The sequence below is a fragment of the Pogona vitticeps genome, chromosome 2 (assembly GCF_051106095.1).
Source record: "Pogona vitticeps strain Pit_001003342236 chromosome 2, PviZW2.1, whole genome shotgun sequence".
NCBI lineage: Eukaryota > Metazoa > Chordata > Lepidosauria > Squamata > Agamidae > Pogona > Pogona vitticeps.
This window is the reverse complement of record NC_135784.1, coordinates 12233011-12248987: the sequence shown is the minus strand read 5'-3', so window position 1 is coordinate 12248987 and position 15977 is coordinate 12233011. Positions and strand designations below refer to the sequence as shown.

Genomic DNA, 15977 nt, shown 5'->3' with positions numbered 1-15977 from the left:
TGGAACCATTGCAACAATGAAAAGACTTCTTATGAGATACCCAGATGAGCTTCAAACACCTTGTCCCAGGATGCCATGAGAGGGGTTACGGCTGACCTGACTGGCGCTCGTGTCGAGGCTCTGGTCGACGCCTGGTTCACAGCCGCGGCTAGTGCCGTAGACACAATTGCGCCTAAACGCCCTCTCAGCCGCAGAGATCGCCCGCCGCCCTGGTTTAACCAGGATCTCGGGACGTCGAAGCGGGTCAGGAGACGGCTAGAGCGCAAATGGAGAAAGGACCCGACGGTTTTTAATCACATAGCTGTTAAGGTCGCTACTAACCTTTACCAGGCCAAGGTAAAGGCTGCCAGTCGAACATACCTCGCTAACCGGATAAACGAGGCGTCTAATCAGCAGGCGGAATTATTCCGTATAGTACGTGACCTATCCGGAATTGGCCCGGGTGATAGGCCTCCCCCTAGTTTTACACCGGACCAATTTGCAGCATTTTTTAAATCTAAAGTGGAGGCCATCCGCCGGGACCTCTCCCCTTTTTTGAATACAGTGAGTCGAGCTGAGATGTCCAGCGCTCCGTCTTGTCCGGTGATTTTTGACTCCTTTCAGCCTGTTTCGCCCAACACTGTGGCTAGGACGCTTGATCGCTGCCGTGCCTCCACCTCCTCTTTGGACCCTTGCCCGGCCTGGCTAATCAAGGCAGCCAGGCCTTCAACAATGGAATGGGCTACTGTAATAATTAATGGGTCTTCCCTTGAGGGCAAATTTCCCTCTGCCCTCAAGGATACACTCATTAGGCCCATAAGAAAGAAACCTAGTTTGGCGGCGGACGAAATTGGCAATTATAGGCCCGTCACCAATGTTTCTTTCTTAAGCAAGGTAGTCGAGAGGGTGGTGGCCGATCAGCTTCAGGCGTTCCTGGATGACACAGATTCCCTGGATCCATTTCAGTCGGGCTTCAGGCCGCGCCATGGAACAGAGACGGCATTGGTCGCCCTGTGTGATGACCTGTTGAGGGAGGCCGACAGAGGCAAAATGTCTCTGCTGGTCCTCCTCGATATCTCAGCGGCCTTAGATACCATTGACCACGGTATCCTCCTGGGGAGGCTCACCGATTTGGGAATAGGTGGCCGGGCATTTGCCTGGCTCCGTTCCTTCTTGGAGGACCGTCCCCAAAGAGTACAGCTTGGGGAGAATGTCTCGGCCCCGTGGAGCCTCAATTGTGGGGTTCCACAGGGGTCGATCATCTCCCCAATGCTGTTTAACATCTATATGAGGCCGCTGGGGGGGGTCATCAGGGGGTGTGGAGCCCTGTGCCATCAATATGCGGATGTCACGCAGCTCTACATCTCCTTTTCTCCAACTACAGGAGATGCCGTTCTGTCCCTTCACTGCTGCCTGGAGACCGTTCGGGAATGGATGCAGGAGAATGGGCTGAGGCTGAACCCGGACAAGACAGAGGTACTGAGGGTGGGCGCTCCCACAGTCGGGGATTTGGGAAACTCCCTCATTTTTGGGGGAGTGACCCTGCCTGCCAGGGATGGGGTTCACAGCTTGGGGATTCATCTGGACCCGGCGCTCACTATGGAAACCCAGGTGGCGTCCGTGGTCCGCACCGCATTTTTCCATCTTCGGCGGATAGCCCAGCTGCGACCCTACCTTGATGTGGGGGCTCTCAACACTTTGGTACATGCGCTTGTAATCTCAAGATTAGACCACTGCAATGCGCTCTACGTGGGGCTACCTTTGAGGCTACTGCGGAAACTACAGGTGGTCCAGAATGCTGCGGCCAGATTACTCAGTGGAGTGAGAAGATACCAACATATCTCACCCACTCTGGCTGCATTGCATTGGCTGCCCATCCGATTCCGCATCGACTTCAAAGTGTTGATGCTTATTTACAAAGCCCTAAACGGTTTAGGACCTCAATATTTGGTGGAACGCCTTCTCCCACCTAGATCTACCCGTGTCACCCGTGCGAGCCAGGAGGTGAGGCTGAGGAGCCTGACGCCGAGAGAGGCCTGGAAGGAAAAGACCAGAAATCGGGCCTTCTCGGCGGTGGCTCCTCGCCTCTGGAACAACTTACCTCCTGAGATTCGCGCGGCTCCCTCGCTGGGCATTTTTAAGAAACAATTGAAAACACTGATGTATAGGCAGGCTTTCCCAACAGATAATCCCTGACAATTTTTCTTTTATATTTTTTGATTTCCATTTTTGTCTATTTGTAATGTTTTTAATAATTTTATTGTTGCTCCAATTGTAAGCCGCCTAGAGTGGTCTAGTATGACCAGATAGGCGGGATAGAAATAAAATAAATAAATAAATAAATAAATAAATAAATAAATAAATAAATAAATAAATAAATAAATAAATAAATAAATAAATAAAAGACTTCTTATGAGATACCCAGATGAGCTTCAAACACCTTGTCACTGGTTGTCTGTATAAGGGAAAAATTTGGGCTGAACGCATCCTGACTGGATTGCCGTCCTTTCCCCAGGAGAGGAGGGAGAAGTCCACAGAGCCCTACAGACAACGTATGACCTGTCAGAGAACATACGGTCCCTGTGACTAGGTGAAGCCTACAATCTAGCTGCTCCATTTTAGATCCACTGAAGCTTCTTGACATTGTGGACTGAAAAAGTGATATAGGTGTGTGAACTGTGTTCCGTTCAGTATCCCACCATGAGAAACTGAGGTGTGCATGGCTGTAATAGAGACGCATTTGTTAGCAGCGTTTTAGAAACACACCTGTTGTCTCCAGCACACTTCTTTTCCCAAAAGCGGATGAGGGCTGCCTGTCCATCTTTTTGTTTCATCTCCACGCTGTAAGTATTTTAAAAGAGCTCAAAATGGAAGACAGACCCGTTTCTCTACATTCTCGGCCCAACACTCTCCAATGAAAGGTATATGTAAAGCACTTGTTTAGAAAACAAGGGGGGCATCCAAAGGAAAGGACTAAACCTCTGTGAGATGTGGGAAAGACTTTATTAATGGATGGAGGAAAACTGGCAAGGAACCAAGGAGAACTCAGAGGTGGGTGATGTGTTAAACAGGGAAATGGCTTGGGACCCTTCCATGGGTCTACTCCAGGTGATTCCAGCGGTTGTTGGGATGTGTTCCCTTATCTCATAGTCCTTCATGGCACTGCACAGAGATCAGAGTGTGCAAGTATACAGATGAATTTTCGATTGAGTTCTGGAGGGAAGGAAGTTTCACCATGTCCTCACCCTGAGGGGACACGTGATTCTTTCAGGCTCTGTGGAACAGCAGGCTGGCGATCCCTTTGCCACTCATCAAGAGTAGTAGGTAAATGGTAGCCTACATCACACTCAAAATTTGACGGGTGCCCAGCCCCTTTTTGGGACCCTGCAGCGGAAGGGGTGGGACTTCTGGCATCCAGGCTCAACCCAGGCCCCTTCCGGCAGAAGGGACGGGTCGAGCGGTGACGTCAGGGGTTGTGGAGGTCCCCGTGGTCCTATAGGGGCCTTTGCCTAGACTCCGGGGTCCCCCGTGACCCAAGGGTGGCCTGAGGATTGGTCCCCAAGGGGTTGTGCCACCCCCACGGCCCTGTGGGCCAATGGGGAGCGGTTGTAGGGGTTTGGCTAGAAAAGGGGTGGCCGTAGGACATGTCCCGGCTTGCCCTAGGCCCTGCAGGGTTTGCTGAGACACTATAACCGTGGTTCTGGGTCCCTTCTGCGCGTGCTTGCAGGTCTTTGCAGAGGTGTGTGGCTTTGGAGACATGGCGGACAAGGAGAACCAAGCTCCTGAGACAAGCCAAAAGCTTGCGGGAAAACCCAGGAGGTGTTTGCGCCCCAAAGGCTACTACTATGGGCCTGACGGTTTTTCCATGCCATTGTGTCCCTTAGGAACTCCTACAAGACTAAAGGATAGCCTTCCTGAAGACCCAGAAAAGTTAAGAAAAAAATGCAAGTCTGCAGAAGACGTATTTGTATTTACCGCAAAGCCGAAGCGGAAGCCGAAAAACACAAGAAAACCGGCCTGCACCCTGATGTGGGGTGATGATGAAGATGCTGAGCCTCAGTGCGGTGATGGCGAGCAAGGGATAAAAAGAGATTTACAGAAGCCGCCAGGATTTATCATAAGGCCAAGCCTTTTGTTTCTCAGCCTTTTTCTCGGTGTCCCCAGAGCCCTTCTCCACATCGCTCTCGCTATCTGTATCGTCATCATCATCATCATATTCTTCACTCTCCTCCTCCTCCTCCTCCTCAGAATTCTGGTCAAGGATCTCCTTTAGCCAATCGGGCATCCTATTTTTCACAGAGGGTGCTTTTTTTAAAGTGACCTACAGTCTCACCCCAAAAATCTCTGGCATAACAATAATTGGGGATGTGTAATCCTGTGTCTTGTCTTGCTTCTATATCATAAAATATATAATGGGTTGAGATCTCTGGCTCTTTAAGTGGGCGCATGAAACAGAGGTGGTTTCCCTCTTCTCCCATAGGAGCCCAACAGATATTACAGACCCTACCGATACAAGCCTTTGTGAAATGCTCTGCATTTTGAAAACGTCTGCAGTCCTCACAAAACTCTGTAAAACTACAAGGTACCTTCTTCTCTGCAGCCAGCTTGGTGTGTAATTTTAAGCATTCTCTCGACCTGCATTTCATTTTGCAACACTTACACTTCTCCATGATGTTCACATTAGAAGCACAATCTTTTCTTAGGCAGAGTCTACAGAAAAATATACAGTCATGAATATGGGTGTAGAGTTTGCTGCAATATTGACAGTAATTTCGACTGCCAAAGAGCCCCTTTACATTTAGCACTCCATAGAAATGATTATCATGGAGAAGCAACGTGTATGTTTGTGGATACTTCTGTCCTTGTGGTTTAAATAAACCCCAGCCTTTGTCGCCATAGTGGGCAATCTGGATATTGACCTGTAAGTGATCCTCAAAAAGAGGAACGTCAGACAAAGACACCTCTTTGTCTACAGGCCAGTGGACAGCCTGATACAATTGCAGAGCTGCATTTGTCAGCTCTGCATCTATTGTGACCTTTTTAGCTGAACAGCAATATGTAAGGCAGAAATGGCTTGTGCATAGCTTGTCACATGTTCTAGATTCACAAATCTAAATTCTTGTGCTATATGATGCGCTCTGAACCTTTCATTTGACCACTCCCATCTATTTGTGACTTCTGCATACACCGGTGGGGTTTCTGCATCAAGGTCTGCATCATGTTTAGGAGTCTGCAGAGCAGAGCCTGGTGAGTGTTCTTGAGACTGTGTAGAACTAGAAGGCAGAGAGACCTCTGGTGGGTGTTCTTGAGACCCTTGGTTGTTAACCCCTACCGCCCCAGAGTTCTCAGGAGTCTGCAGACCAGAGTCTGGTGGGTGTTCTTGAGACTGTGTACAACTAGAAGGCAGAGAGACTCTTTTCCTACGTGCAAGCATTTTTTTAGCCATTTGTAACAATTTAACAGCTCTATTGTGCCAGTAAAGTTTCCCTGTGACAGGTTTCCCCCCCTTTTTTTCCCAGGCTGATGACCGGGGCGCCCCCTTCTCATTGTACCCCTTTTGGTTGTCTGCTTTACATCAGGATAGCCTAGGCCTGTTTGAATTTGAGAGGACATTGCACAAGAAAAATGATCCATTTTTTAAATCGATTCACAGATGTTTCCCATGTTTGGCATTTCTCTCATAATCTGTTCAAGCCGCTGCTCCCATTCTTTGGCTAAATTGATCATATTGACAATCATTTGTATCTTTTTAAACCAACAATAAACTCTTGGGGTGCATACAGCTAAAACATTTCCATCAATTTCAGACAACCCTTCTTTTTTCCTACCCTTCACCGCCTGAGGTTTTGCTGGGTTTTTGCCACCAGCCCCACCAGCAGTCTTGGTCCCCTTCAAGGCCTGGGGACTCCATGGTTTGCTGCAGCCCGGCCTTTCGCCAATCTCGGCCCCCTTCACCATCTGAGGTTTCGCTGGTTTTTTGCCACCTGTTCCATTGGCTGTCTTGGTCCCCTTCAAGGCCTGGGGGCTCACTGATTTGCTGGAGCTTGGCCTTTCGCCAACCTTGGGACCCTTCAGTGTCTGACGGTTCGGTGCATTGCTGTTTCCTGATCCTTCACCAGCCTTGAATCTTTTGGGGGGAATTGCCATATTCTGAGCTAGAAAAGAAACAACGATGCTTGTAAAGGGGTGCATTTCACATCTCTCTCTCTCTCACACACACACACACACACACACACACAAACACACACACAAAAACAAACAAACAAACATACACATGTTTTAAAGGAGTTCAGAAAAAAACTACACATTAATTTATACAAGACAAGGGCATGACCCCCCCTCCCCTGTTAAAACAGCAGCCAGGCAAAAGTTCTACCATGAAAACGCACAGAACTTACTCTGGTCAGCTTTTCCTCTTTTAAAAGTAAAACCACGAAACTGGATCCTGTCCACCTGTTGTTTATAGCTGGTCGATGCTAAAACTTTGCCAGTCTGAACAAAATCATCATCATCATCATCCTGAAAATATTTCTCTGAAAAAAAGATATAGTATTTCTATATCAGTAGGGGTCTTTTTAAACAGCTGAAAAACCCTCCTTAAACCTCATATCTTATGGCCTTATCACTCACTCACCCAAAGATTCAGGTGACAGTGAGCACTTTTCCTGGAGATCCCCTTCTGCAGAGACAAAAGGCATGTTAGACCATGTCTTAAAGAGGGTCTAACAATTGCAAAGAAAAGCACATTGACACCCAGGGGTTTAGACTGCAAAATGGACACCGTCGAGTCACAGACTTATTGTCTTGTTCGTAATTATCTTGAGATTAATTGTAGAGAATCTGAAAATACAGGGGCTAAATCAGAAATGAGTCTTCTTTTAAAAAATATAGACTCTTTGATTCAAAAACATTTTGAACGAGACCTCAACGAACATTTAAGACATCTCCACATTTCTAGCCTGCCTGAAGCCTGTTCAGCATTTGTATTAACTATGCAATACGTTTTTCAAGATGGAATTAACTGGGGCCGTTTGCTTGCAGTCTTAGGATTTGCCTCCAGCCTGACAAAAATGCTTCAGAAAAACACCAGACTTTTAACAAAAAAGGAATTGGATTTTCTGGCACGACACTTCACGACCTGCATAACTGAACAACATTCAACATGGATTCTCCAGAATGGAACTTTGGTGTGTATTTTCCCACTTATCTAATGTAAAAAAAGCCTACTGTTTTCTATACAGTCACAATCTATAAAAAACATAAATGTTTCATCTCTCTCTCTCTCTCTCTCTCTCTCTCTCTCTCTTTTTTTTTTTTACAGGAAGAAGGAATGAGGAAATTTCTCAAACTCGATGTAAAACCGCAATTAAAAATTGCTATATTTTGGAAGTGGATGATGGGGCTTGTATTACCTAAAACTTTTTCTATTCCTAGCAGTAAATAAAATATATATTTAGAAACTCTACGCTAAGTTTATACATTTATTTAAAAGAACAATTTCCATTATTTAACAGTTTTTAAAATAAAACAATCTCTCACCCATCTCTGTGCGATGAATCTGGGCTTTAATGTTGAAAGTCTAGAAAAGAAGGTCATAAAATGAATTTTGTTTCGTTTCGTTTAGTCATTTAGTCGTGTCCGACTCTTCGTGACCCCATGGACCAGAGCACGCCAGGCCCTCCTATCTTCCACTGCCTCCCGGAGTTCTGTCAATTTCATGTTGGTTGCTTCGCAGACACTGTCTAGCCATCTCATCCGCGGTCGTCCCCTTCTCCTCTTGCCGTCACACTTTCCTAACATCAAGGTCTTTTCCAAGGAGTCTTCTCTTCTCATCAGATGGCCAAAGTACTGGAGCCTCATCTTCAGGATATGTCCTTCCAGTGAACACTCAGGGTTGATTTCCTTCAGAATGGATAGGTTTGATCTCCTTGCAGTCCAGGGAATTCTGAAGAGCCTCCTCCAGCACCACAATTCAAAGGCATCAATTCTTCGGCGGTCTGCTTTCTTTATGGTCCAGCTCTCACTTCCATACATCATGACAGGAAAAACCATAGCTTTGACTATTCGGACTTTTGTTGGCAATGTGATGTCTCTGCTTTTTAAGATGCTCTCAAGGTTTGTCATTGCTTTCCTCCCCAGAAGCAGGCGTCTTTTAATTTCGTGGCTGCTGTCTCCATCTGCAGTGATCATGGAGCCCAGGAAAATAAAATCTGTCACTGCCTCCATGTCTTCCCCTTCTATTTCCCAGGAAGTGATGGGACCAGTGGCCATTATCTTAGTTTTCTTGATGTTGAGTTTCAGGCCGTTTTTTGCACTCTCCTCTTTCACCCTCATTACAAGGTTTTTTAATTCCTCCTCACTTTCTGCCATCAGAGTGGTATCATCTGCATATCTGAGATTGTTGATATTTCTTCCAGTGATCTTAATTCCGTCTTGGGATTCCTCCAGTCCAGCCTTCCGCATGATGTATTCTGCGTATAAGTTGAATAAGCAGGGGGACAATATACAACCTTGTCATACTCCTTTCCCAATTTTGAACCAATCAGTTGTTCCATATCCAGTTCTAACTGTGGCTTCCTGTCCCACATATAGGTTTCTCAGGAGACAGACAAGGTGATCAGGGACTCCCATTTCTTTAAGGACTTGCCATAGTTTGCTGTGGTCCACACAGTCAAAGGCTTTTGCATAGTCAATGAAGCAGAAGTAGATATTTTTCTGGAAGCTAGACTTTCTCCATAATCCAGCGCATGTTAGCAATTTGGTCTCGAGTTCCTCTGCCCCTTTGGAATCCAGCTTGTACTTCTGGGAGTTCTCGGTCCACATACTGCTGAAGCCTACCTTAGAGGATTTTGAGCATAACATTGCTAGCGTGTGAGATGAGTGCAATTGTGCGGTAGTTGGAGCATTCTTTGGCACTGCCTTTCTTTGGGATTGGGATGTAGATTGATCTTTTCCAATCCTCTGGCCACTGTTGAGTTTTCCAAACTTGCTGGCATATAGAATGTAGCACCTTAACAGCATCATCTTTTAAGATTTTAAATAGTTCAACTGGAATGTCATCACCTCCACTGGCCTTATTGTTAGCCAGGCTTTCTAAGGCCCACTTGACTTCACTCTCCAGGATGTCTGGCTCAAGGTCAGCAACTACATTGTCTGGGTTGTCCGGGATATCCAAATCTTTCTGATATAATTCCTCTGTGTATTCTTGCCACCTCTTCTTGACTTTTCTGCTTCTGTTAGGTCCCTCCCATTTTTGTCTTTTATCATGTTCATCTTTGCACGAAATGTTCCTCTAATATCTCCAATTTTCCTGAACAGATCTCTGGTTTTTCCTTTTCTGTTATTTTCCTCTATATCTTTGCACTGTTTATTTAAGAAGGCCCTCTTGTCTCTCCTTGCTATTCTTTGGAAGTCTGCATTCAATTTTCTGTAACTTTCCCTATCTCCCTTGCATTTTGTTTCCCTTCTCTTCTCTGCTATTTGTAGAGCCTCGTTGGACAGCCACTTTGTTTTCTTGCATTTCCTTTTCTTTGGGATGCTTTTTGTTGCTGCTTCCTGTACAATGTTACGAGCCTCTGTCCAAAGTTCCTCAGGCACTCTGTCCACCAAATCGAGTTCCTTAAATCTGTTCTTTACTTCCACTGTATATTCATAAGGGATTTGGTTTAGATTATACCTGAGGAGCCCAGTGGTTTTTCCTACTCTCTTCAGTTTAAGCTTGAATTTTGCTATAAGAAGCTGATGATCAGAGCCAAACTTCCCTGTTGTTCCTTTTATCTCTTGGCTCCCTACTTTAGCATTCCAGTCCCCTAGAATGAGAAGAACATCTTTCTTTGGTGTCAGTTCTAGAAGGTGTTGTAAAACTTCATAAAATTGTTCAATTTCAGTCTCCTCAGCAATGGTAGTTGGTGCATAAACTTGGATTATTGTGATGTTGAAAGGTCTGCCTTGGATTCGTATTGACATCATTCTATCATTTTTGAGATTGTATCCCATTACAGCTTTTCCCACTCTTTTGTTGACTATGAAGGCTACTCCATTCCTTCTACGGGATTCTTGCCCACAATAGTAGATATGATAATCATCTGAGCTGATTTCTCCCATTCCTGTCCATTTTAGTTCACTGATGCCCAGGATGTCGATGTTTATTCTTGCCATCTCCTGTTTGACAACTTCCAGCTTCCCAACGTTCTTAGATCTTACATTCCAGGTTCCTATGCAGTATTTTTCTTTGCAGCATTGGACTTTCCTTTCACTTCCAGGCACGTCCACAGCTGAGCGTCCTTTCGGCTTAGGCACAACCACTTCATTAGCTCTGGAACTACTTGTACTTGTCCTCCGCTCTTCCTCAGTAGCATGTTGGATGCCTTCCGACCTGAGGGGCCCATCTTCCAGCATCATATCTTTTAGCCTTTTGTTTCTGATCATAGGGCATTCTTGGCAAAGATACTGGAGTGGCATTGCCATTTCCTACTCCAGGTGGGTTGCGTTTAGTCGGAACTCTCCACTATGTCCTGTCCGTCTTGGGTGTCCCTGCACGGCATAGCTCATAGCTTCTCTGAGTTACTCAAGCCCCTTCGCCACAACAAGGCAGCAATCCATGAAGGGGCATAAAATGAATACCTATTTTAAAAAAAGGCATGCCTATTTTTTAAAAAAGTGCTAAATCTCATAAAATTCAGCTGAATAAGTTACTCACGTGGGCCATGTCTTGCCAAGGTTCTGAGCAGATGCAGATCTGGAGTTCAGGAAGGGTTGATGAAAATCCCTCTAGAGAACCCCCCTTTTTATACGCTTTTCCAAGGAAGCCTGTGGACCTTTTCTGCCCCCTCCTGGGCTCCAACACCCAGACAGAGGATATTTGGGGAATACACATTTAAAGGGAATCAACATCCTTGTGATTATCGCCTCATCTGCACAGAAATTACCCCCAATAAACAAAGGCCTGCCTGGCTATCTTCACTGCCTGGCTATCTTCACAAACCAGAATCCACAATTTAAAAACCTCTAAGCTTCATCTATTTTGAGAGGTCAATTTAGGGACATATACATTGGCTTTTGATTGAATTCCAGCCTTTTCTTCTGCCTATTCACAAACCAACTATGAAATTTTCTAAAATAAGGTTTTTACCTGTTTTTGGCCTCCCTAAAGAGAGGCTTCAGACCACCAAAAACCCCTCGCCTATTTTGTTTGCAACGAGGGAATGTGTCTACTGACTCTTGTTCAGTGTTTTGCAGTACAGTAAGTCAGCACCCATCATAAAGATTGTAATTCCTATTATGTTGTGAGAAATAATAATGTGATACACTAAAGCCAGGGTGTAAATCTTCACATATTTCACTCCTGCAGCAGAGAAGGAAAAATGAAAAAGGCAAGCCTTCTGTCCTCTACTTTGTGTGGATTACCATCTGTGAATCAGGACATGAAGGACCATTGTGTAAATACTAAGTGGTGCGTTAGATCTGCATTCTCTGATACCAGAACTCCTAAGAATTCAAGTAATAATTCCAACATTTGACTCCCCGCTGATGAGGGTTTACAATGTATGGTACAATAAAGAATCTTTATTAAAAAACAGTATATTACAAGAATATTGTAAAGCATACATCTAAATCTCAGTGCTAGTAGAAATACAGGGCAGACATTTTAGCTTTTACAGAAGGTATAGGCAGAAACACACGCAATACAGCAGAAGGTACAGGTAGAAACACACACAATACAGGATATATTTGCAGGTTATATAGTCATTCAGGACAGTTTCTCTCTTGAAACGATGACGCCTGCCGCTTCCAGGTGTCTGGCTGGCCCGTGTCCACAATCACAATCAAGCGCATCATCCTCATCATCCTCTCATTCTATTTTTTACTCTAATCTGCTAAATGGGATAGCCAAATAGCATTTCATACACCTGGCAGCAGGAATGTTTCAGGAATAGGGTCATACTTCCACACTATTAGGGAGCAGAGCGGGTAGGTGGGACTCGTCAGCCATGTAAGGCAGCCCATCTAGGAGAAGTAAAACTCTGATTTCAAACCTCCACTGCCTTGTGGCTATATCCACTGATGGAAAAGGCTTCAGGAGATAACCTCGAGGCAAAATCCGGAGCTGGAGTCCCGTAGACAGTTCGTGTTGTTCTGCCAACTCCTGCGACGTCGCTGGAACCAGTTGTATTGGCTCTTGCCTCTCCATTGGACTATTTCAGTGATGTGGAGAGGGGGGATTTGCTGCTTGGGTAACAGCCTATCCTCCATATTATTCTACCCAGGCTTCGTGCTCTGGAGAGGACACTCCAGCTTTGCATACAGTGTCGAAATAACACAAGAACTAGCAGTTACTGGTTATACGTTTTGCTCGATTGGCATAGAGCATGATGCCAGGGGCTACTTCTGATGGTGGGAGAGCCGAAAAACAGATCAATAACCCTGCACCATGCAACAATCAGAAGAAAACATCTGCCCTAAAGTTGGGAACCTGGAATGTTCAGACAATGACCCCTGGCTTTTCTGACAACCTGCAGAAAATAGACGACGTGCGCAAGACAGCTGTTATCGACATTGAACTGAGTAGACTGCGGATGGACATTGTTGCCCTGCAAGAGACGAGATTGCCAGACATGGGATCTGTCAAGGAAAAAAACTTCTCATTCTTCTGGCAGGGAAAACCATTGAACGAGACCAGGGAATATGGTGTTGGCTTTGCGGTCAGAAATACTCTGCTGAGATCCATTGTTCCACCTACTGTGAGGAGTGAAAGAATCCTGTCTCTGCAGCTCCACTCATCAGCGGGACTGGTCACCCTCATCAGTGCATATGCACCAACACTGTCATCCACAACAGAAGTCAAAGACAAATTCTATGACGATTTGGCAGCTGCTATCAAAAAAGTCCCTGAGAGAGAGCCGCTGTTCATTCTCGGAGACTTTAACGCTAGAGTTGGTGCTGATCACAACTCTTGGCCCACCTGTCTAGGCCGTTTTGGCATCGGGAAGATGAATGAAAATGGCCAACGCTTGCTGGAGTTTTGCTGTTATTATGGTCTTTGTGTCACCAACACGTTCTTTAATACAAAGCCTCAACACAAAGTTTCCTGGAGACATCCAAGATCGAAGCATTGGCATCAGCTTGATTTGATCCTCACTAGACGTTCTAGCCTATCTAGTATTACGATCACACGCAGTTACCAGAGTGCTGATTGTGATACTGATCATTGCCTGGTGTGTAGCAGAATAAAACTGCAAACAAAGAGATTGTATCACACTAAAAAGGAAGGAAGGCCACGTATAGATATCAACAAGATTCACAATCAAAGAAAAGTGGAGGAATTTGCCAAAGCGCTTCAGGAAACCCTTCCAAGCCCGGCTGATGCAAATGCACCTGAACGATGGGAACACTTCAAGAACGCTATTTATAACACTGCCTTGTCCACATTTGGCAAGAAGACCAAAAAGATGGCTGACTGGTTCGAAGCCCATTCGGAGGATCTGATTCCAGCCATCGAGGATAAGAGGAGAGCTCTAGCAGCATACAAAGCCTGTTCTAGTGAGTACAACTTGCAGGCTCTTCGAGCTGCTCGTAGCCAAGTCCAACAGACTGCCAGGAGATGTTCCAATGATTATTGGCTTCAGCTCTGCTCTCAGATACAGATAGCAGCGGACACAGGTAACATCAAGGGAATGTATGACGGTATCAAGCAGGCTTTAGGTCCAATACAGAAGAAATCTGCTCCCTTGAAGTCTACTACAGGCGTGATCATCCAGGACCGAGCACAGCAGATGGAACGCTGGGTGCAGCACTACTCTGAGCTATATTTTAAAGAGAATGTAGTAACGGAAGGGGCACTAAATAACATTGAGTGCCTGCCTGTCTTGGAAGAGCTGGACAGTGAACCAACTTTAGCAGAAATAAAAGCGGCCTTGGATTCCCTTGCCTCTGGCAAGGCACCTGGAAAGGACAACATCCCCATTGAAGTTTTGAAGTGCTGTAAAGAGATCATCACCACTGAGCTGTATGAACTCTTTTGTCTTTGCTGGAGAGAAGGTGGAGTACCACAGGACATGAAGGACGCAAACATCATCACATGTATAAGAACAAAGGCGACACGGGCGACTGCAATAACTACCGTGGTATCTCTCTTCTCAGCGTTGTAGGGAAGCTACTGGCCCGTGTTGTGCTGAAGAGACTTCAGGTGCTTGCAGACAGAGTGTATCCAGAATCACAGTGTGGTTTTCGAGCTAATAGATCCACCACCAACATGATATTTTCCCTCAGACAGTTGCAGGAGAAATGCAGGGAACAATAACAGCCACTCTTTGTGGCCTTCATAGATCTCACAAAGGCCTTTGACTTGGTTAGCAGGGATGGACTTTTTAAAATACTTCCCAAGATTGGATGTCCATCTCAACTCCTTAATATCATCAGGTCCTTTCATGAGGAAATGAAGGGCACTGTAGTTTTTGATGGCTCAACATTTATTTTTATTATTTTATTTTATTTATTGGATTTATATCCCGCCCATCTGGTCTGGTCAACCACTCTGGTTGACATCAGATCCCTTTGACATCTGAAGTGGAGTAAAACAAGGCTGTGTCCTTGCGCCGACCCTGTTTGGGATCTTCTTTGCTGTCATGCTGAAGCAGGCCTTTGGAACTGCAACAGAAGGTGTCTATCTCCGAACTAGATCAGATGGAAAGCTCTTTAATCTCACTAGATTGAGAGCGAAGACCAAAGTCCAAATGAAATGCATGCGGGACGTCCTCTTTGCTGATGATGCAGCCATTGTTGCCCACTCTGCTGAAGACCTCCAACAACTCATAAATCATTTTAGCAAGGCCTGCCAAGACTTTGGACTATCAGCCTGAAGAAAACACAAGTCATGTGCCAGGGCGTGGACTCACCTCCCTCTATTACTATCTCCATGCAAGAACTGGAGGTTGTTCATGAATTTTTGTACCTTGGCTCAACAATCTCTGACACTCTCTCCCTAGATGTCGAGCTGGATAAACGCATTGGGAAAGCAGCTACTATGTTCTCTAGACTCACAAAGAGAGTATGGCTTAATGACGGCATACACCAAAATACAGGTCTATAGAGCCTGTGTCCTGAGCACATTCCTATACTGCAGTGAATCCTGGACCCTTTGTGCACGGCAGGAGAGGAAGCTGAACACCTTCCATATGCGTTGTCTCCGACGCATTTTTGGTATCACCTGGCAGGACAAAGTTCCAAATAGAGTAGTCCTAGAACGAGCTGGAATTTTTAGCATGTATACAATATTGAAACAGCGCCGTCTACGTTGGCTTGGGCACGTCGTGAGAATGGCTGATGGTCGGATTCCAAAAGATCTCCTGTATGGAGAATTAGTGAAGGGAAGCCGCCCCCAAGGGAGACCACAGCTGCGTTACAAGGACATCTGCAAGCGGGATCTGAAGGCCTTAGGAATGGCCCTCAACAGATGGGAAACCTTGACGTCTGAGCGTTCAGCCTGGAGGCAGGCGGTGCATCATGGCATCTCCCAATTTGAAGAGACACTTGTACAGCAGACCGAGGCAAAGAGGCAGTCCTGAAACAAACAAAACCAGGGAGCTGGACAGGGGACAGATTGGATTTGTCTCCAGTGTGGAAGGGATTGTCACTCTCGAATTGGCCTTCTCAGCCACACAAGACACTGTTCCAAGACCTCCATACAGAGCACGATACCATAGTCTCTCGAGACTGAAGGATGCCTACACATAGTCATTCAGGACAGTTTCTCTCTTGAAACGATGACGCCTGCCGCTTCCAGTTGTCTGGCTGGCCCGTGTCCACAATCACAATCAAGCGCATCATCCTCATCATCCACATGCCAATCCTTATCCTATGTTTGGGAATGAAACATAATTTCAGTAAGTTTAAAAGACCTTAAATCCTGTCCCTAACATAGCCCGTAACTAAGGCTTTATAAAACCCCTTATAACAGAACCCTTAATAAGACTTTTTTTTTTAAAAGAAAATTGTTCTTA

General features: G+C 45.6%; 2 protein-coding genes across 3 annotated transcripts in view; one reads left to right on the top strand and one right to left on the bottom strand.

Moving 5' to 3' along the window:
- The first annotated feature begins 75 nt into the window (after window positions 1–75).
- LOC140703838 (RNA-directed DNA polymerase from mobile element jockey) lies at window positions 76–7444 on the top strand. The gene is made up of 3 exons (XM_078387543.1): window positions 76–4561; window positions 7021–7166; window positions 7301–7444. The coding sequence occupies exon 1, from the start codon at window positions 76–78 to the stop codon at window positions 2173–2175; it is 2100 nt and encodes a 699-aa protein (XP_078243669.1). The 3' UTR covers window positions 2176–4561; window positions 7021–7166; window positions 7301–7444.
- Window positions 5395–15977, bottom strand: part of LOC140703850 (patr class I histocompatibility antigen, alpha chain G) — a 35401-nt gene continuing 24818 nt past the window's right edge. Inside the window, exons 2-5 of one of the 2 annotated variants that reach the window (XR_013542549.1) lie at window positions 7519–15832; window positions 6614–6658; window positions 6378–6512; window positions 5395–6134 (exon numbers count right to left, since the gene is read on the bottom strand). The gene's annotated coding sequence lies outside the window, so the exon portion shown is untranslated. Of the gene's footprint in view, window positions 6135–6377; window positions 6513–6613; window positions 6659–7518; window positions 15833–15977 lie in introns of those variants that run through there. The other variant, XM_078387981.1, reaches the window with a different exon arrangement.